At 39.9% G+C, this 23,496-nt stretch overlaps 1 protein-coding gene across 2 annotated transcripts; it reads right to left on the bottom strand.

Annotated features, from left to right (window-relative positions):
* Positions 1–1,424: 1,424 nt before the first annotated feature.
* On the bottom strand, positions 1,425–16,247 carry pcdh12 (protocadherin 12). Of its 2 annotated transcripts, none has more exons than XM_039653689.2 (4): positions 12,520–16,247; positions 10,453–10,511; positions 9,638–9,783; positions 1,425–3,171 (listed from the first exon to the last, which is right to left on the bottom strand). In XM_039653689.2, exons 1-4 carry the CDS (start codon positions 15,415–15,417, stop codon positions 2,816–2,818), a joined length of 3,459 nt encoding a protein of 1,152 aa, XP_039509623.2. In that variant the 5' UTR covers positions 15,418–16,247; the 3' UTR covers positions 1,425–2,815. The 2 variants fall into 2 exon arrangements, with proteins under 2 accessions (XP_039509623.2, XP_039509622.2); XM_039653688.2 differs by having other exon boundaries at positions 10,453–10,544; positions 12,520–16,240.
* Between the last annotated feature and the right edge of the window lie 7,249 nt (positions 16,248–23,496).

The following is a 23,496-nucleotide window of genomic DNA, read 5'->3' as shown; positions in this document are numbered from 1 at the left end:
TCCATGCTGAAAGGTCAAACTAATATATTTAGTATATACATATGCATGATTATAGTTTTCAGAGGGCCCAGATTTCTGTATTTAAAATCTTTTTTTCTTTTCTTTTTTTTTAAAATTTATTTAATTTTCTAGTTTTCTGAGTATATCCGTATATCCATATCTATGTTTTCTGAGTATACTCGGATATCAGAATATATCCGTCTGATCTAATTCATTCCTCGACTCCATCCCACCATAGTGTGTGCCTCGTATCGGGACATTCTGTGTAAATCCACTTCAGTGAATTCATTTACCCCACATTAATTTCCCACGTCTAGTGAAATTATGTTTCATTAATGCAGTGTACACTATTTTCTTGATTTATCCTGAACGAATGAAAGTGTGACAACATGCCCCATAGGTGAGGTTCATTGTGACATGGCCATATGACAGATTCAAAATATCTGATCTATTAAAAAAATGTGTGCAAGACAAACTAAAATATTTTGTCAATAAAAAACAACTTTTTAATATAAAATAATGGCTTTTAAAATTAAATATCGGTGTTTGAGTTTGCCAACAAACACAGCATAGTTCAAAATATCATAAATAATCATTTCTGAACTTTGTCTCTGTCTTTATTCGCCTTTTTCTCCTGGTTTTTAAATAGAATTCATAGTTGTCACATGGCGTGACAACATGCCCCGCCTGCACACCTGGGTTAGCCAGTGCTGGACGACTGCATTAAAGGAGCGATATATTTTAATGTGTATATTTTTAGGTAATAAAACATTTGTTAAATGTGTTTCTAAGAACACCGCTCTGAATGTTGTACTTTTATTACAGTAACATTGAAGAACACAGCGATTATGAACGATTAAACGTCAGCAGGGGGAGCCAACAGGTCTGATTATACAGCTTTTTTGATAAGGATTGTCTCAATCATCGATGTATTGCATTATATTTTAAAACTATACATCATTAAACTATGCATTTAAATATCATCTTACTAAGATTATTATTATTTTGTATTTTAGTGCAAATGAACCAAACAGCTTATACAGGGTAAAAAACAAGACACATATTGAAGAGTGAGAAACAAAAATAAAGAAATGGAAAATTCCGAAATATATCGATATAATGCTATATGGAGGTACATTGGTAAGTAATAAGATATTTCAGTGATATAGCTAGAGACTACTATAAGAAAATATTGATATATGAATTTTAAGTGTAGGCCTATATCACATTGATTTGCATTACAATCATGATATTTTAGTTCATATGAATACAGCATCTGCAGAAAATAGCTTTATTCATTTTCAGCCTTAATAAAACAGCTGTTTTCTCAATACCATATCAGACTATGTGAGCCATAAACGCCTGATGGATATGAAATATGATACAACCGTTAAATAAACAAGAACTTCGAAATAAAAACAGCGACGAGTTTATCTTTTTTTTTTTATTTCTCTTACATGGTTTACAAGCAGAAAAAGTGCTGACATTATGAATAAAAAGGCCTATACAAAATGATATAACAACAAAAAAAATTATACATCTTTGTTTTGATATCAATAACTTATGGCATTAAAAGGAAAATAAGCAAACGTTAGCACTCAGAGCAGAACTGACCTGGGATCAGTGCTTCGCGTATTTACAGTGTCCGGCTTAATTACGACTATTACAGTAGTCAAAGAACACATTGCAGGGTATATTAGTCGCATACCTACCCCGAAACACATTCACATCAGAGGACGGAGTGACATCAGAAAGTGTGTGTTGATCAGACCTGCAGGTTCAGAGTGTTCTCAGAGACACATCTCCTCGAATCAACACTCACGCTTCAGGCAAGGGTTTGTCTTATTTTTTTATTCTTATAAAGATAAAAACGTTATTGTCAAGGCCTGTTCCAGACAGACCTGGTTGAAAAAGGAAGACATTATTAGGGTTTTTTAGGGTTCAGGTAGTGTTCTCGAGGCCTCGGATTTAGGATCTCTCAATGCTAATCAAACCAGCTAGGCTAACTGAAATACACCATGCCGACTCAGTGTGTGTGGTGAAGTCTATTTGTTTGTGATGATGTATTTTAATTATGGTTAGTGTCCTGGATCCATGAATTAACTGGCTTTAAAAATATAAATCTGCCCCTCTAAGGGACTTTCACACAGACTTGTGACCCTTGGAAAAACATCTATTTATTTACGATTCACAAAGAAAATTGGTGTTCTTAAAGGTTGGAGTTTTCCTCATTTTTTAAGTAAGGCATTATGATTTGTATTCCTCTTTTCAATCAGCTTTAGCATGTGTGTGTGTGTGTGTGTGTGTGTGTGTGTGTGTGTGTGTGTGCACTTCTGCTTAGCACTGTATCTCACACTGACATGAGTTGCTCTGCAGTGAACTGTAAAAAAATGGGTAAATTATTGATGCACCCAAACGTTAAAAATGTGATTAAAATGTAACCCAACTGCTGGGTTTATCCATATTTGACCCAAAGTTGGGTTCAAACAAGTCATAAAAATTGTATGTAATAAAAAAATCTTTTTATTTTTTTAAACGGGAGGGAACTTGTTGATATCGCGACTCCACTTCACACTGACTACTGTGTGTGTGTGTTTGTGCTCCCAAATCTGCGCCATTATAGGACTTCGGCGACTTTCACCAATGATAGAAAAAAGTGAATTCTGTCTTTTTAGTCTGGTTTAATCCGGATGTGGGCCGGATATGGGCCGACACTATGTTGCTGTCTGGGTTGCGTGGATCCCGAAAATGACATGGCACCAGAAATCAGAAATGTTTTTTTGCTGTTGTTATGGCATAGGGTTGGCGCACTGCATTATGGGGGAGTGTGTGTGTGTGGCGTGTCCAGGCCGAGCGAGCGCCTGTACGCGGCCGAGAGCCTGTAGAGCACGTCAGCGCGAGGACACGACTGGGCTTCGGCCTTCTGGGTCAGGAGCATCTCGAACAGAGAGCTCACCTCGGACATCAGCGCCCGGCCCTCCAGAGCGCTCTTCCCCGGGCTCTTCCCGAAGGTGGAGAACGAGCTGGGGTCATCGGGACGGGTCTCGGGGCCTCGGGCGTCAGGGGACGGGGGCCCGTCAGGGACAAACACGTTCTCATGGTAGTCAGCCGTCAGAGGGAGAGAGAGACGGGCCATCCATGCTGGATCGGGGATGTCTGAGAACACATCGTCTACACAAACAGAGAGAAGAAATATGGCAGAGACATTTTATACGCTGATACAGTTGATCTTAATACTTTTACAATCAGTTACATAAGCAATAAGGTATGAAAGGTACTAGCCTCAAGCACCTTATTGCTTTTATACAACGGTTACCACACAAGACAAATATTAAAGCTAATAAAATATGTATCAGTGCAACTTTCATGAAGTAAAATAACTAAAAGCCGTCCTTCCGCTGCAACATGACATCATGACTTTTGCGTAAACATACAAGCCACTTTCGAGTCAAGTGGCGTGTTATCTCTACGCATTTTGAGCTATCCGCGTGTATCCGCGTGTATGCGTGTATGTCTACGCCAGGGGCGGCTCGCCCATAGAGGGCGCTGGGGCGCCGCCCTCCCTCCGACCTGTCTGTCTGTTTTTTTAATATATATTATAATTTATCATTTTGAAAAATAATCAATGTTAATTATATGCTAATAATGGTTTTACTTTGAAAAGTGTTTTGAACACACCAGAATGATATTTGCATTCACTTTCGTTACTTTTATCATGTTGGTGTAGTAGTATAGCCAATAGGCTGTCTTCTCAGGGCGCCTGTTCGCTCAGCCCCACAGTGCTGGAATTTAAGCCAATAGTTCCCCGGTTGCTATGCAAAAAAGTTTATATTTCGCCAATCAGCGTCGTCAAATTTTATGGTTTGGGGGCGCTGAAAATATCGCCCACAGTATCAGACTAGGGGAGTGCACCGTGCACGCGCACCACGGGACATTTTTTTTTTTACCTCAGATGAGAGCAGAATGGCAGCGCCAGTGACGTCGAGTGGAAATAATGTAAAGTAAGTAAGTCGTGGGAATTGACCTGTCTGTCTCTGTCACTCACTCACTCACACACACATAAACACTGTTTCACACACATTTGATATTAAAATAGTTATAGGAATATTAATACCTGTGTGTTTGCTTTGTTTTTGATGTTTTTAAGTTCTGAGCTAGATTACTGTGTTTCATACTAGTTAAAATCAACTTTCTTCTCATACTTGGGTGTTACCCGCAAGAATGTTGTCCCACCCTCTCTTTCAGAGCCTTTTCTCTCTCTCTTTCTCTAGTATCAACACATTGTTATCCATTATCCAATTGTCAATTTGTCAAAAAATATGTACAGCTGGGGATTGATTAAACTAGATTGTTGTATTATCTATTATTTTTTGTATTACCTATATTATAATTTATCAATATTATGCGTTTGCACTTTTTTTGTCAGCACACAGAGCATAATAAACAACTTGTTCATTATCAGTAACTGTCAAACTGTTATTATTATTATTGTATTATTTGACCATTGGTATTGACTGGTTTAAGTTATTGTAAGGGCATGGCCTAAGGCCTAAAATGCACCAGAATGCAGGAAATCACATCTACTAAATTCAAAATTTTCTGGGGGGGACCCCCCTCTTATTCAGCCCCCCCTCCAATATTTTTCACCAGCCGCCACTGGTCTACGCCATTAAAGGGTTAGTTCACCCAAAAATGAAAATTAAGTCATTAATTACTCACCCCCATGCTGTACCAACCCCGTAAGACCTTCGTTCGTCTTCGGAACACAAATGAAGATATTTTTGATTAAATTTGAGAGCCGAATCACTACCACATAGGCTCCTAAGGGAATTACACTTGACGGCCCAGAAAGTCAATGAAGAAAATGTTTAAATATTCCATGTGACTACAGCGGCTCAACTATAAGTTTATCAAGCGACGAGAATACTTTTTGTGCGAAAAAACAAACAAAAATAACGACTTTATTCGACTATTCCTTTTCTTCCTTGTTGGCCTGAAACGAGACTTCAAGAGATTTCCACGACGCATGCGCGAGAACTGAACTGAAGTAGTTGAAGGAGATCGCAATTCTCGCGCATGCGTCGTGGAAATCTAAGGAAGTCTCGTTTCAGGCCAACAAGGAAAAAGATCTTACACGCCGTCAAATGTCCGCGCGAAACGAAGCAAAATGTAGATCTACATCTGGAGAGCTATCTCTTTTTTCCTAGGATGGTAAGGGAACAGTCATAAATGCCATTAACCCCAGTGACGGGTAGGGTTAGGGACGGGGTTGAGGTAAGTCATATATTTATATATACAGTAATAACGTTAAGTTAACGGCGTTCATAAACATGCTGAAAAGCGATTAACCCACTAACCCCACTAACTTCCATATTAGGGGGAAAAAAAACGTTTTCTTTTTTTATTCTTTAACATACTTTTTAGAGTGGACAAAACAACCCATTTTTTCCATGACAGAAATATAATTGACGTAATGACAAAAGAAAACATTTCTGAAGGCTGCCTGAATCTTCACTTGTTTACTGCTGTGAGTTTGTGTAGGACAAAAACAGGATGGCAGGAAATCCCAGACGAGGTGAGCATTTATCTTGAGTACTGTAAACAGGCCTTTCCAAAAATGACACTCTTAGCCACAGTTTTACAGGGAGAACGAGGTGATTCAGTGCATCACTAAACGAGGAAATCAAGCCAGAAACATTCCCCAAATACTCTAGTAAGTGAATAAGGTTAAATTTGGTTAAACTGAAATCAAATTCACAGGTTTTCTGTTAGTGTGTGAGTGAAGGAGCCTGAATTCACACAAAGAACCTTGTCTTTACAGTGGTAAAATGGTTCTTCAAATTTTTAAAATGTTCAAAAGAATTGTTAAATGAAGGGTTCTTGAACCGTTTTAGGTTCCTCAAAGAATCTTTCAGTGAGCAGTGAACCACTTTAAGAATCTAAAGAACTTTCCCCACAAATGCAGACTGGTAAAGATCTATAGATGTTCTTCATGCCAATAGTTTTTCGCTGTATTGTGTGATGTGTAGCTTTGAAACAGCCACACACACTGAGGCCTGAGACTTTTACAGAGCTTTGTCTTGACTAAAGATGTGGAGAAACAAAAGTGCTCAGCTTGAGTGAGTAAAGATCAGACGAAGCCACATCACAGAGATGAACCGCATCACTTCCTCTCACTTATTATTCACCAACAATTAAATGGGCCATCATACGTTTCTGCTTTTATTTCACAAATCTCCTTCAGTGCCTCATAATTAATTATGGAGTGAAACCATTAATTTATCAAACCCATTAACCCACAGACATGGTTAAAATCCCACCACAAAGAGTCCAACCACATCCAAACAACCACCGGCAGACTTGGTGACGTGTGTGTGACGTTCAGCCTGTGTTCTCTGGTTAGCATTAGACTTAGAGCGAGTATTGAATCTTTACAGTTAGCGCTATAGTTAGCCCTGCTGTGAAAGGGTTTTATATCTATGTATTTGTATTGCCTGTCCGGTAAAGGGTCGCTTGCTAGTAACATTTGACAGAAAAAACTAATCAAAAACTAATGTCCTTAGGGTATGCATTACACACACACACACACACACACATTTCCGCATGGCCTTGGGCTCTTCACCTCATGCTTTAACCCTCATTGTTAACCCTTTAACACAATGCAGGTGGTGTGTGTGTGAGAGAGAGTGTATGTGTGTGTGTGAGAGAGAGGGGGGGAGTGTGTGTGTATGTGTGTGTGTAAAACAGAGGGAGAGAGAGTGCGTTTGTGTGTGTGAGAGAGAAAGCAAGAGTGTGTGTGTCTGTGAGAGAGAGAGAGAGTGTGTGTGACTCTTGAAGTTGAAGGGGTTATAAGTGAGTCAGGAGTGAAGCTGAGACACTGTGGAGCGAGGGATCTGTGTCTGCATGTTTCTGAAGAAACCCTACAGTGAACACACACCACCTGTCTCCAGAATGACTAACACCACAACCAGAGGAAGCTCTCGGGCAACTCTGACTCAACCAAACACACACACACACACACACTGCTTCGAAAACCAAGTGAACTGCCTTGATGACTTCTAAGAAACTTATGAGTGGACCCTTATATATTACAGAGGAAAACTCTACATGATCCGGCAGATCTACACACACTTCAGAGATAATCTGGACATAATCTGGATAATCTGGAGGAGACGCAATTTACAACTCATTCCAACAGAGTTTGCAGCATCAGCTCTAGATCACAGTCTGAGACAGTTCGATAAAGGATTCAGTCTCTAAACCCCGCCTTTGCGAGGGTCTACTCTGCTCTGATTGGTTAGTCTGTTGTGATCGCTTTAGTCTGCTCTGATTGGTCAGTCTGTTGTGATTGGTCAGTCTGTTGTGATTGGTCTACTCTGCTCTGATTGGTCAGTCAGCTCTGATTGGCCAGTCTGTTGTGATCGGTTTACTCTGCTCTGATTGGTCAGTCTGTTGTGATTGGTCTACTCTGCTCTGATTGGTCATTCTGTTGTGATTGGTCTACTCTGCTCTGATTGGTCAGTCTGTTGTGATCGGTTTAGTCTGCTCTGATTGGTCAGTCTGTTGTGATCGCTTTAGCCTGCTCTGATTGGTCAGTCTGTTGTGATTGGTCTGCTCTGATTGGTCAGTCTGTTGTGATTGGTCTACTCTGCTCTGATTGGCCAGTCTGTTGTGATCGCTTTAGTCTGCTCTGATTGGTCAGTCTGTTGTGATTGGTCTGCTCTGATTGGTCAGTCTGTTGTGATTGGTTTAGTCTGCTCTGATTGGTCAGTATGTTATGATTGGTCTACTCTGCTCTGATTGGCCAGTCTGTTGTGATCGGTTTAGTCTGCTCTGATTGGTCAGTATGTTATGATTGGTCTACTCTGCTCTGATTGGCCAGTCTGTTGTGATCGCTTTAGTCTGCTTTGATTGGTCAGTCTGTTGTGATTGGTCTACTCTGCTCTGATTGGCCAGTCTGTTGTGATCGGTTTACTCTGCTCTGATTGGTTCATGCAGGAAGTGAAACTGGAATTACTGATGACTCGTTTAAGGCAATTCAGAAATTATTCTTTCTTTCAGGACACAATAACTCCATTTATCTGCACTTATCTGGTGGAAATGAACTCGAGATCAAGATTTGAGGTAAAACTGCTCAGACATCAGAGAGATAAAACAGTGAAAAACAAACCAGACCTTTGATTCAGGAGAACAAAAAAGGTCCCCGTTAATTTAGAGCGTGCTAAACCTCAGAACAATAGATGGAAGGAACCGCACACAAACATTTACTCTAAACATAGACAAAGGAAACACAGCAGCAGAAATCCACCTACATTAGATCAACTTTACAAGTTTCTGCCTTATTTGTTGTCTTACTGGACTGTATATAGAAAACAAAATGTGGTAAACAGGATAAATGTGAGATATCTGGAAATCCCCTATAACAAGTATTAAACTCAGTGTTGTATTCAGAATCAAGAAAGCTCTGTTCCTCTGATTTTACATGACAGTTTTGCAGAGCTACAAAGGGCTGATATATAGTCCAATATTTCAGTGTTTTGTATATCTCTCAGCTCTGTGTTTCTGCATATTCAGTACAACAACACTCTTACTTGTGTGGTTACGAATCAAAAATATATTGCAGTATATTGGATTATACCATGTGATATATTAGGCAATATATTCCCATATATAGGATTTAATATTTATATTGTCCAATATATTGCAATATATTTAATACATTGTGTAATATACTGTATGTATCATCAATATATTACTCCATGTACTTCCAATATATAATATATTGGAAAATGGAAAGGAAAATAATATATTACTATATATTTCAAGTAATATATTGGTAAATATATTTTTCTTTCATAAGGGGTATGACTTAAATGTTTTATTTACCCAAAAATGAAAGTACTATCATCATTTACTCACCCTCTTTTCGTTTGTTTAATTTAGCCTTTTATTCATGCTTGAACATTGATCAATGCACAGACACAGCCAATCAAAAATGTTAAAGTCCCCCTGTGGTGTAAATCCAGTGTTTAATGTTGTTTATGTGTGTATGTGGTGTGTTTAATCCGCTTTAACACACACCATGTGTAAGTTGATAAGTGGACAGCATTGCTGAGTATTTCCTCCTTAAAACTGCAGTGAAGCAAAGGCAGTCTCAAAAACACGCTTTGAAATCTCTAAGTGAGTGAGTGAGTGATTGGAGGCGGGACTCATTTGCATATTCATAGAACCACGCATACTAATGAGGCGAGGGTGTCGAGTAACAGTCGAGATATTTTAAGGGAAAAAACACATTGAAATATGTCATGAGTTTGGGGGCTAAAATTATTGACTACAGGGGGACTTTAAATAGAAGCTCACATGTTTAAACCACGACAACCAATGAGGTTTGTTCTCGCTAATCAAGCAAGCGTGTGCATTGATCAAAGCCTAAATTAAATTATCATATAAAGCGGTCTTGTCTCTTCAGACTGTAATTTTGACGCATGAAAAATATTTGGTTGTGTGGACTTTCAATTGATAGACATTGATATCCTTTTTTTTTGCATTTTGAATAACAAAATGAGGTTACGTAACAGAATTGTCCTTTTTGGTTGAACCATCCCTTTAATTGGACTCAAATCAAAATAACATTTACCAGATGCCAGCAGATTAGTGAGGCCTTCTTCATATGATGGGTCGACAGGCGAGTCTCTGCCGGTTTCCCAGTCCATATCCCCCATTTCACTCTCGCCATGACCGCTGTCTTTAGTGCTCAGCCAATCAGCATCCTGAGCCCCTGACCTACAGCACACAATGAGAATAAAGCAGGCATAGCGGTTCAGAAAAATGATCAACATCACAGTGAGTGAAAGAGCTCAGAAAGACAAAGTAAGATGATTAGAAAAATGAAGCATGTAAAATTGGCACTGGCAAATTAATTGGACATAGAGTAGTATAGAAGTGTATTATGGTATTTTTAACATGGTACCTGGATACTATTTAGACACATCCATGATGGAATACTATGCCGGCACAATACATTTTGGTAAGGGAATATCAGATGAAAGAGGTACGATTATCTCTGATATCAGTTAAAAGGTGTTCTCAAAGCTGGGATTTTTCTGTGAGCTAACATTGAAACTCAAACAACACACAGCAAAAGGAAGTGTGACTGTGCCGTCTTTGTTTAAAGCAAGCCCTGTCTTGCACAGATGAATCATCACAGTCTATCCTTTCTCTTCTGTTTTCTAAATGAATAGAAGTCAAATTTATAGAAACAATAGTGGATTCTGCTGGACGCCAAATCAGAAGACCTAATTTCTTTTTTATACCAGTAATCTACCTGATAAACAGATCAACTTCTAAGATGGCTACTGTGATAGTTTGTTTGTTGTGATACTGCTTTGTGTTCTGTGTTATTTAGTCAAGAGTTGTATCAATTAGGTCAAAAGGAAGTCTAAAAAGGTTTACCGGCCAGTTCTGTGTGAATACTTGTTTCCACGGAAATTTGGTCGAGGCTGAAGTTGTCCCTGATGCAAAAGAGACAGAAGCTGAGACACCTGCTGTAGAATTAAAAAGACACAACATTTATCATTTATATAGGGGAACTTATCATATAACTCACTTTAGTTTAAAAAGACACCAAACAATTTGTGTGTTCAATATGTCTGAACCACATATCCCATGCATGACGACCCCAAGTTTGAAGGCCTTTTGGTTTTGGAAAAATGTAATAATCGCGATATGATTTTTGTTTTGGGTTTCACTTAATTTTGATGGTCCCTTTTGAAATTCTGTTGACTATAAGTATGTTGCACCTACATGTCTGCCAACTCTCATTAAAGTGTTAGTAGAGTATTAGTAGACTGGTAGGGTTAGAATAAGTTGACATGTAATTACAAAGTTACTTATAGTTAGTTGATTGTCTGGTTGAGGACCACCACAATAAAGAGTTAGCAGATATTAAGCAGACAGTCTACTAATACTCTAATGAAAGGTACACTCTCAAAAAAAAGGTACAAAAGCTGTCACTGGGGCTGTACCTTTTCAAAAGTACCTAAAGTGTGCATTTTGGTACCTTAATGGTATATATTAGCACCTAAAATGTACATAATAGCACCTAAAATGTACATATTAGCACCTAAATGTCCATATTAGCACCCAAATGTCCATATTAGCACCTAAAATGTGCATATTAGCACCTGAAATGTACATATTAGCACCTAAATGTCCATATTAGCACCTAAATGTCCGTATTAATTTAGCACCTGAAATGTACATATTAGCACCTAAAATGTACATATTAGCACCTACATATCCATATTAGCACCTAAAATGTACATATTAGCACCTGAAATTTCCATATTAGCACCTAAATGTCCATATTAGCACCTAAATGTCCATATTAGCACCTGAAATGTACATATTAGCACCTAAAATGTACATATTAGCACCTAAATGTCCATATTAGCACCTGAAATGTACATATTAGCACCTAAAATGAACAAAAAGTTTTCCCTTTTGAAAAGGTACAGCCCCCGTGATGGCTTTTGTACCTTTTTTCTGAGAGTGTAGTTGGCATGTAGTTGCAATATTACTTATAGTCAACAGCATGATCAAAAGGGACCATCAAAATAAAGTGTAAAGTGTTTGTTGCAGATTAAGCTACAACATATTCGACAGCCAGCCTCTGTTATGAGAAAAATGGTTCGAGAGATTGTTAAGTTGTTAAGGACAGGAAGCTGTTTCCACACAGGGTCTATTCTTCTAGAGAGGCTATTTCCTTCCAGGATGCACAGAAGAAACCCAGCCTTGGCTGCGAGGACAGGCACCGGTGACATTTCAACCCCTTTCCTCTGCAGCCGCCACAGGTCTAATTTGCCAACTGGGCCAAGTGAGTGAGGGAGGGTGGATTAGAGAGGAGGAAAAGAGAGAGGGGTGGAGGGAGGTCAGGATCCACGCTCTTCCTGACTGGCCTCAGTATTCACGTGAGGGCTCAAACCCGTGCCAGGACCTTTTGTTCTGCTAAACACTTTGGTAGAGGTAAGCATCTGGGTGGACCCAGACCCAAAGGATACAGCGTTTGACTAGCACAGCACTTTTGGCTATTTTGAAATATTAGCTGGTGAAAAGTAGTCATTCCCACTTTTCTTTTTGAATATAATGAGAATCAGATCAGTTCATGCTATTTGTTGCTGACTCCCTCCAGCCCATACATGCCAGAGAAGTGTAATGTTACTGTGCAGAAGTATCATGGACCATTTTTTTCTCACATTCAGTGGGACTCTGTAACGTGATAACATTGAGGATTGGCAGCGTTTTCTCCTGAGGCATATTAAAGGTTTAAGTTACTGTGTGACACTGAACTGTTTCTGTATACACTTCATCATCTGTCAGCTGCCCCCTAAGGCTGCCATAGATATGGGCCGGTACAACTTGGGAAACTATCATCTACTTGAGCTTATATGAACTGGCGTGCCTTGAAATAGCCTTCAAAGTAGAATGTATTTTCAAAATAGTATAAAAAAATTCTCTTACTTGCACCTCCGGTGAGGCCGAGGACAGTTCAATAGAACCGTTTTCTGCAAAGGCCGCCATAGAGAGCCGAACAAGATTCCTCAGGATCTGCCTGTGGTCGGACTCTTCCATCCGTCCTCTTCTTTCTGTGGCCTTTGGTCTCCGTAATGTGGCCTGATTACTAGGAACTGAAGCCATTGTTTGTGAGGGCTCCATGTTCATGGGCTTGACATCGTCATTTCTGTTTCGTCTAAGTGTGCTGGTCTGGGAGTTTGCGAAAGAAGAGGAGGAAGAATTTCTGGTCTTTTGCAGGGTTCGATAGGGTGTTCCTGGGTTATAGGGAAGTGTTCCGTTCCACTCTATGCTCCCAGGCTTTCTGAGTATCTTGCTTTGAGTGAGTGGGGGGTTCCCGTCCATTTCCACATGAGCTTGATTTTGAGTCATGCGAGCGAGGGTTGGTGTAAGTGTAAATTGGCCCTGTGGATTTGGTTGTTCAACTAAGGGTAATGTCGATGACAGTGCCTCAGCTACATCTTCTTGTGGGGTTTCTTTACGACCCCGAAGCGCCGGCACCAACTGGATGTCAGTCTTTTGAATGTGCTTTTGAGGCCGTCGTGGGTGACGGGTGTAGGTTGACTCAGCTTGCCGACAGTTGTAAGCACGGTTATCCCGTTTGTCGGGATGACAGAATGTCTTGGCCAAAGCAATGGCTAGAAATAATACCAGGCAGGTTGATCCAAGGCAAATGGCCAAGAGCATTGTAAAACTGTACTTGGCCTGGTTATCGCGAGACAAGTTCTTCAGGTGGTCACGGAAATTGATAAAAGTTACTTCCAAGTTGGTTCTTGTGGTGAGCATAGGCGTTCCCATATCAGATACAGCTATGCCCAGCTTAAAAGTTCTGCCGATCAATTCTGTTGCATTAGATGTGTTCACGTAGAGTTGCCCAGTAGCTTTGTCAAGAAAAAATACGTTAGAAGGGTTGCCATCTGTTATTCCAAAACTGAGCCTTGCATTGAGACCAGAATCTGGATCACTGGCCCGAATGGTAGTGGCCAGAAAACCTTCGGGTTTATTGAGGGACGAGTAATTTCTTGGTTCGTGGAAGTTATCCTCTAGGGCTTTATCTCCAAGTTCAGTCACAATCTCCCCTTTGTCCACATTCACTGGGACATTTAGCAATGCAACTCCCTTCTTGGTAGGTGGCTCATGGATTATGGGGTGATTGTCATTAACGTCCTGTACCTCAACCAGCACTGCTGCACTACTGGTCTTTGGTGGGTATCCTTGATCTACAGCCTCAACAATAAATGAGTAGGAACGGGATTCCTCGTAGTCTAACGATTGCTGGACAGTTACAGCCCCACTGCTGGGGTGGACAGAGAAAAATGCTGTTGGTGTCCCCAGTTCATTTGACTCTTTAATGGAGAATGATACCCTTCCGCTGAGGTCCAGGTCATCATCATGTGCCTCCACAGTCAAGAAATGGAAACCAGGTGTGTTGTTCTCTTTGAGGACACTCCGGTAGCGACTTTTGGTAAACATTGGTGCGTTATCGTTTTCATCCAAAACATGGACAGTCATGTGCTTAACGCAGGTCAGAGAAGGATCACCACTGTCGTGCGCTAGAATAGTAAGGTTATATTCCATCTGTCTCTCACGATCCAGAGTATCATTGGTTACAATCATGTAATTGTCTCCATGGATTTGTTTGAGTCTGAAGGGGCCAGATCCACTCAGAATGTGTACTTGTACCTGCCCGTTTGCCCCAGAATCTGCATCAGACGCCATCACGAGAGCAAGGAAAGTTTCATTGGGTGCTCCCTCTGAGACCGTTGCAACAGGGGAGTTTTGTGGATTCCATGTTATGTGTATCCGAGGAGCGTTATCATTGACATCTAGCAATTTAATCTGCAACTTGTGGTGGGACGGGTTAGCATTGGGCCCCAGATCTCGAGCTTGGATGTCTACCTCATACACATTCTTTTCTTCGAAATCTAAAGGACCTTGTAAAGTCAAAGCACCCGTTTTGGGATGGATGCTAAATAGTCTTTGCACTCCCAGTGGGACATGTTTACTGAGGGAGTACTCAACCTCTCCGTTAGCACCTTGATCAGGGTCTGTGGCGCGGAGATTGATGACTATCGTCCCGCGGACTGTGTCCTCTGCTAGCTCAATAACTGTCGGGGCCTCCTCGAATACAGGGCTGTTGTCGTTGGAGTCGAGAATCTTGACTATAACTTTTGTGCTGCCTGATTTTGGTGGGTTCCCTTTGTCCCAGGCTGTCAGAACCAGTTCTAAAGATGGCTGCAACTCCCTGTCCAATTCTTTGATGATCACTAATTCGGCCTGCTTGGCCCCTCCAGAGTTTCGGACATCCAGAGCAAAGTGCAGGTTGGAAGACAGGGAGTAAGTCTGCAGGCCGTTCGGTCCCGAATCTGGATCCACAGCACGGTCCAGAGGGATGCGCATTTTTAGTGAGGCCGTCTCCGAGATCTCCACCTCCTGCACTAGACTGGGAAAGACTGGGCTGTGGTCATTAAGGTCCATCACCTCCACATGAACTGAGAGGAAATGCATAGCACCACCCTTTCTGTAGAGCACACTGAAGGCCAGTTCACAAAGTTCTGCACCCGAGCATAGCTCCTCGCGGTCCAGCCGGCCAAGTGTTGACACGGTACCATCCCTTAAAGCAACCGTGACTGGTGGGGCGTGTCCGTGTGGCACGACCCGGAAGTTTTCCAGTGACCCTGTCACCCCACGCTCACGTAGGTCATCCAGCAGGCGACCCACCCTAGTCCCTGAGGGCTGTTCTTCCCAGACACGATATTGGATAATGAGGGGAGCGGAGCCCGTATTGTGGGCCCAACAGGGTGGACACTCAATAAGAGCCGCCAGAAGAAGCAAAACCTGGAGCATGACTGTGTGTGAGGTTTCCTATGTCCTTTTACGTGGGGTCAAATGTGCTAAGCACCTAGATAGGCATTCTAATGCATCACAAGACTCTACAACTACGACTCACAAAAGATATTCAAAAACCTACTCTATGGTTAAAAAGAAATACTAAAAAGAATACAAATGCTTTAAAAATAATTTATGAATAAAACAGTACCACCACAACCAGGTGCTCTATAAATTACCATTTAAAGAGAATCTATAAGTCACAAAAATGAGAACTTTAGAGTTACAACTTCATAGTAACTACGTTTTACTGATATCAACGGACATGTTGCTTAATACAAATATTAAACAACAAACAATCATGGTAAAATATTGATCACTATTCACACAGCAAAAACACTTTCATAAAAGATTATATGGAGACCCTTCTGATTTTTAAGTCAATGTTATTCTGAAGCACTACTCACTCACACACAGCTGCTGCTTCCCGGCCCAGGGCTGAAGTGAGGAGCTGTGGAGCTGGGATGGCTCGTTCAAGGGGGAATGGCCATGACATGGAGGGAGGAGTGTGCCGTGCCGCTGTTTAACTCCACCCGCCTGTAGCAATGAGTCTGGAATCAACGGTGGGCTCTTAACGAAACATGATCCCTCTTCTTTCATTCACTGCCTCTAGCTCTTCACACATCTGACTTTACTCCTTTTCCAAACTGTCTAAATAAACACAATAAGAGTCGTAGTGTCTGGAATCTGTCATCAGTGTTGAAGCAAACCTAAGGTGAGACCCTCAGGGGCCCTGACAACAAAAACAAGGCCTGGATCTGAACTCTGAGAGTGCTGATGTAAAGTCCAGAACCTGTTATCACAAACCCAGGCCCAGACACTCCAACAACCGTAAGTGCTAGACATTTGTAAAAATAATTGATTTGTGCTTCAATTTGATGGTTTTGTGAAATGTCTGGGAGTTGGGGAATGTATTTTTTGTCTTGGTATACCTTTGCAAAGTCTGACAGGGACAGATATACCAAATACTGAAATGCATGTTCATTTTTTACTACAATCTTACTCGTTAATTTGTATGTTGCATAAAAGTACTGAAAAGAAAAGAGGTACCATTTTTTAAGGAAATAATTATTCATAAGCTAGTGCATTTTAACAAAATAAAAGGACATTGTTCTAGATTAATGAATGTCAAAAACGTGTTAGTTCACAATACTTAATGCATTAACTGCTACCATTCGCATGAATCATTTCAAATGTCTCCTAATGATTTTGGTTGTACATTTTAAAATCCCAAACCAAAATATCGGATTTGTGCTTCAATTTGATGGTTTTCTGAAATGTCTGAGTTGCCAAAATTATTTTTTTGTCTTGGTATACCTTTATTACAAAACAGAGACAGACATACCAAATACTGAAATGTATGTTCATGTTTTACTTCAATCTTATATTTTCTTTCCAGTACAAATTATTTGATTTAAAAAAATGCTTGTGCTAGGAAGCCCAATCACCATTTTTTTGTTTATTAAATAATTATTTGCATGTGAATGCATTTTTTTATTGTTCATTGTTCTAAATTAATGAATGTAAAAAAAACCTGCTACCATTCGCATATTTCATTTCAAACGTCTCCCAGTGGTTTTGGTTGTACGAGCAAGGTAATAATATATGTTATTGAAGGCTTGTGGCCAATGAAAAGAGGATGGTGAAAGGGGAAAGAGCAGACCCCACTTCCCCTCTACATGGGGGTCTCCTAACATCAACTATCCCATTACCTGGAGCCAATAAAAGCCTTTCCCAGAGCGATAACACAGAGCTGCAGGATAACACTCATGATAGCCTTGCCCTGTTCGAAGAGATCACAGGCCTATACACACCGAGTTGTATATTTATGTGTGATCTGATGCTTATGAATTGGGCTGTCGAGAGTTAGAACTGGTGTGCATGTGTTTCTCAGGGGTCAGAGGTCACTTCATGTGATCAGGCTCTATCTCTTAAATAAACAGACTTTGCTTTCACACATAATCCTCTCTCCAGTTTCTAATTAACTCCATTTGGGCCGAGTATAAACCAAGGGTTAGACTCCTCGTGTCTCGTATTCTGCTCCTCCACACGGTCTCCTGCAATCCGAGTCCCAGTCGTTTGTCTTTTTAACTTTCTTTCTGCAGGCCACAAAGGATATATATTAAAGCAGTAAGCCCCGTGAAGCCTTGGTTTACTGCACTCTAAACAATGCTGGGTTGTGGGTGAAATATGGACAAACCCAAATGTTGGGTTGAAAATATAATTTCAAATTGTAAACCAACTTCAACTTTCACATTTTTAATTGCATTTTTAACCCAACATTTGGGTTTGTCCATATTTTACCCAATTTTGGGTTCAAACAACCCAGCGTTGTTTAGAGTGTGGGAACTTAGAACAGTTGTTGTCTTTTCCACACACAAAGCTATGAGTAAAATAGATTCAGTGTATTTATTTATTTATGTTCCGTGAAAAATGCATACAGGTTTTCATTTCAAGTATTTTCTACTAGTTATTATTGTTAAGCATGCATACACTAAAAAATGCTGGGTTGTTTCAACCCAAAATATTGACAAACCTAAATGTTGGGTTAAAAATGTAATAAAAAAAATGTACAGTTGAAAGTTACATTTTTAACCCAGCATTTGGGTTTATCCATAATAGATTTGGTGTATTTATTTATTCATTTATGTTCCATGAAAATGCACAGGTTTTCATTTTACACGTTTTACAACATTATTATTGTTAAGTATGTATACACTAAAAAATGCTGGGTTGTTTTAACACAAATTTGAGCCAAATATGGACAAACCTAAATGTTGGGTTAAAAATGTAATTAAAAGATATACAGTTGAAAGTTACATTTTTATCCTAGCATTTGGGTTTGTCAATAATACATTCAGTGTATATTTGACCCAAATGTGCGTTAAAACAACCCAGCATTGTTAAGAGTGTGTATGTTTCTGTTGGTTGTGTGGTGTTCTTCATGTTCTTGAAAGGTTCACACGTGAGGATCTATTTTCTTGTAATAATCGTGTGAGCGAAGCTAAACATAGAGAAGCAAATCTCATATTCAGAATACCGCACATGCACACTCTAAAAATGCTGGGTTGTTTTAAATATGGACAAACCCAAACGTTGGGTTAAAAATGTAATTAAAAAATGTAACCCAATGGCTGGGTTTGTCCATATTTGACCCAAAGCTGGGTTAAAACAACCCAGCATTTTTAAGTGCATGTGTACACACACCTAATGCGATCGTTTTTCCATGTGAAATGCACAAAAACAAAAGTCCCAGTATATCCTGTATCTGGCCGCCACATTGCGTCGCTGAGATTTTCTTCAACATGGCATACGTGAATTAAATTAGACCGCAGTCCAGACCCATTCTGTGTGTGTGTGTGTGTGTGTTTCATGAGCCTCCCCCGCTTCCCCTACCCCCGCCTCCTCTTATCACACGAGCTGGCCGAGGAGCTAAACATCATTGTACGGAGTAAACAGTGACACAGTAAACCGAGGTGAACTGTTGATGGGTTCGGCAGACGGAGAGGAAGCGATGAAGACGCACATAAACACCGGTTTCAACGGCTTGAGGTCAGTCGTCTCCTCCCAGGCCAAACACATTCCTGACAGACGACACACTCTTATCTCCAGATGGATATTCAGACTAATCATGTCGATCTGACAAACAAGCACACACGTGTCTCGCCGCAAAGAAGAGAAGACTTAAAAACACTCGGATGTGATATCAGAGTTACAAACACAACCAAATGAATGATGCATTCTGTTGAACTATATCACAGAGACACAGAGAGAGCAACACAGTCTCATGAAGATGCGTATCTATACCACGAGTGTCATTTCTCGTGGCATTTATACGCCAAAAGTGTTTTTTTTTTTTTTTTTCGTGTATATGGTACGCACTAAAAAACCCTGGGTTAGGTTTAGGGGGGTGGGGAGTTCGTGCGTATTATACGCAAAAAAGTGCGTATCATATGTACGCGAAAATCGCGTGCCATATACACGCAAAAACTGTTTTTGGCGTATTTGCCACGAGAAATGACATTCGTGCCATAGATACGAACTTTCATGAGATCGGGCTGGAGAGAGAGAGAGAGAGAGAGAGAGAGTCCAGCAGTGAGACGAAGACGAGTAGATGACGGAGAAGGAGCCGTGTTCAAGCATCATTGAGCACTGACTAAAGATATAACAGTTTGTCTCTCTTGCTCTTTTTCATCGTTTGACAAACATCCCTGGCAATGTGCATAAATACACAGATTATGAAATGGTGTCATATTGAACACCTCTCTCGTTCACTCTTTTATCAGAGAAAGGCTCACTAGACTGAGTCTTCAGGCATTGATGAAAACCTCACGCATACAAATGGAGAGAAATGAGAGTTTACACTTCAGAACTGACTCGCTGACTCTACTTGCATGACGTATGTCCTCAATTTGGTGTAAAGAATGCAAGTGTGTGTAGAAGAACTAGGTAACACTTAATAATAACTGCACGCTATTAGTAAACAGTTAATTCATAATTTATAAAGCATTAAAGGAGTAGTTCACTTTTTTTTAAAAAAAACCTTTTGCTGATAATTTACTCGCCCCCGTGTCATCCAAGATGTCCATGTCTTTCTTTCTTCAGTGGAAAAGAAATTAAGGTTTTTGATGAAAACATTCCAGGATTTTCTCCATATAATGGACTTCAATGGGGACCAAACAGTTCAAGTTTCAGTGCAAACTGTTCATAGGGCTTTAAACGATTCCAGACGATGAATAAGGGTCTTATCAAGCGAAACGATCGCTCATTTAATAAATAAATAACAAAGTTTAAGTTTTATAAGCTCAAATTCTCACAGTCTGCGTCTGCACCGTTCTGTCTGCGTCTCCTGCACTACACTTCCCATGATCCTCTCGTCTGCACACCTGAACTCACTCCCTCGTCAGCCTCCCGTTCAGCGTCCTGTTCACCTGTTTTCCACCTCGTTATGTTTGATTCCTTCTTGTATTTAGTTCTCCCTGTTCCAGTCAGTCTTTGTCGGTCGATGTTGTAGGTTACCCTGTGTCTTCCTGTCTTCTTGCCTGTATTTGGAATTAAATATTATCTTCGTTTGAATCTGGACTCAGCCTGTCCTTCTGCAGGTTCGTGACTCTCCTGTTCGAACTCGTTCATCAAAATTAACAAATCTTTTTTCGTGTCATTTGGTTCATGAACGAGTTCGAACAGGAGAGTCACGAACCTGCATCACAGAACAGAGCAAGGCGAGCATTTGAGCTTATAAAACTTAAACTTTGTTATTTATTTATTAAATGAGCGATCGTTTCGCTTGATAAGACCCTTATTCGTCGTCTGGAATCGTTTAAAGCCCTTTGAACAGTTTGCACTGAAACTGTCTTTTGGACCTTGAACCGTTTGGACCCCATTGAAGTCCATTATGTGGAGAAAATCCTGGAATGTTTTCATCAAAAACCTTAATTTCTTTTCCACTGAAGAAAGAAAGACATGGACATCTTGGATGACATGGGGGTGAGTAAATTATCAGCAAAAGTTTTTTTTTTTTAAAGTGAACGACTCCTTTAATATACATTAATATGCAGTTTATAAATACAGCTATAAATACTTTATTCTTGATTTGTAAGCATATATATAATGTGTTTAATAATTGTATTTTCATGCTTTATTAATGAACAATTTATATAGTACAAGTATAGCATTATTTACAAACCAGTTATTTAGGAGTTGTCGTTAAATTAGTAAATTCAGGTAGTTATAAAGCATTGAGTAGTTGTCAGTTAAGTGTTTGAGCTCATCTAAAGTGAGGATTAGTTATGCCCTGTAAAGCATTATAAAGGAGATTTAAACACTCTTAGAAGAAAAGGTTCTATATAGAACCTTAAAGGTGGAATACCTAAGATTTTATGCCGCTAGAGGGCGCTACATTCAAAACAACAACAACGGCTTTGCTTGATGACGCCGTGGAGGAACGCGGAATGATGGGAACTGTTGTTTTCAACTCCACCGTGGATAAATCAGTCAGACGGAAATCGAAAATTAGTTGCCATGGATGAGGTAAAGTTCGATAAATGTTGCGTTTAATGACATGCTTGTTTTTCATTAAACTGAAATAACCGCAAGAAAAGCCAGGTTTAAAAGTAAATTAGTTGATACTGTACGAGTCACTGGACGAAGGGACTTATTTTTGTCACAAATCGTTGCTAATGGATCCTGACTTCGCCCTATGCTGCAATATGCATTTAGTTTTGCATTCATTTACAGAAATCAGCTGCTTGAATGTTATTAGATTTTTCAGGTGAGATTCTCAATTCATTCAGTTAACGGATGCTCTGAGGTAAAGTTTTCAGAATCAGCAACGATTGTATTTAGGTGTACAGTACAATAACATAAAACAGACTTTATCTTCCTTTCATGTCATTAAAGATAACAATATTGCTGCTGGCCATACACTGATGAGAAAGTGCGCGTCCGGTGTGCGATACCTAGCCTGGCTGCGCCCTCGTAACGCACTTCCGCTCAATTTCATTTTCCTTCAGTACTACTAGGACTGCTGTGTATCCTTGAGATATATCCAGACCCGCAGCACCACCAGTTTCAGAACCCCAGTTTCAGAACCCCAGCGCCAGAACCGGAAGTGAGAGAGAGGCGGAATTATTACTATTGCATTATAATTATTTTAGCAAGCATGTAAGGACAAAACGGGCCTTGAGTTCCTCATTTGATACATTGTAAGTTGAATTTAAACAAAATTTTTGTGATAAAACAGGCCTAGCTTGGGTTGAATTGGTCATTTTGTATAGATTTTTAACAAAACAATGCCGAATTTTCTCTCTTTTTTTTTAGATTTTAACATTATTTTACACGAAAAATGCATGCTGCACATGTTCTTGTGAAATAAAGTATATTTTATAAAAAAAAATACCCATGCGTTTTTTTTATTTATTTTTTTATTAAACAAAATCATCTTACAAATACATCTTCAATATCAAAACAATTTAAGATTTTTGTAAACACAATAAATAAATAAATAAATAATAAATAGAACATAAAATATCACAGAGGTCTAATGAGTTATCAGATTGTGTATAATTTTGAAAACCTCCAATGATTGTCTTGTTTTATATCTTTCAAAGCTTTATTATACAAAGTTAACTCCTTCATAAAAACCAAAAAACATCTTATCTTCCTAAATCTACACGCATGTATAAACTGCTTAGCTAAAATTATTAAACTGTTATACATTAAAATGCCCATAAGTTTTAAAGTATTATTTTTTCACCATCATGATCAGGAAGTAACTCATAATACAATGAAACGAATAACTGAAACTAAATCAATGTTTTAAAATGCTTATTGTACAGTAATGTATAGCATCATAACATACGTAACGTTAGAGAGGACGTTTCTTGTTCAATAAAAGCTGTTTCATGTGTAAGATACCCTCCAAATTACGTTAGGTGGCGTTATTAGGTTTCAAATCTAAGCTCTGCCCCTCACTTCCGGTTCTGGCGCTGGGGTTCTGAAACTGGTGTGCTGCGGGTCTGCAGCTGGATAGGTTTCCAGAAATCAATTTTTTGTAGGACCAATCAGCGAATAGAGGGAGTGGCTGAGAAAGATGACGTTGATGTAAGCGCGTCAGTTTGAGTTCAGTAATGGCGGCGGAGAAAGACGTGAGAAAAGCTATTCGGTCCGTTGTTGGAAAAGAAACTGCCGAATTTACAGAATTTAAAGCCGGATTGTTATCGTCTCACCAGAGGACCAAGTGAAGGAGGCAGAAAGTTTGTAAGTTTGTGCTGGGCAGCTCGTGCACGATGACCGTGACATTTTGGACGGTCGGGTTAGCCTGGTGTTCGCGGTGTTCGGAAGCCCCGAGTCCTGGCTGCTAAACTATGGTTGAAGATCCGCTCAGGAGTCATGTCAGTCGCTCATATTCCCAACTGTATATTTACTGGTTCTTGTGATGAATAGTACATTTTGAGCCCCTTTGTGCACTCGTGCAGGAGGTTGGTGTGTCAGTTTTACATGTTGTAAATCATACAAATTGGTTGTGATTTTTTAAAA

This window comes from Pimephales promelas, chromosome 9, assembly GCF_988280905.1.
Source record: "Pimephales promelas chromosome 9, fPimPro1.hap1.1, whole genome shotgun sequence".
NCBI classification, from domain to species: Eukaryota; Metazoa; Chordata; class Actinopteri; order Cypriniformes; family Leuciscidae; genus Pimephales; species Pimephales promelas.
The sequence above is the reverse complement of the archived record's forward strand: the minus strand, read 5'-3'. Positions and strand labels throughout refer to the sequence as shown.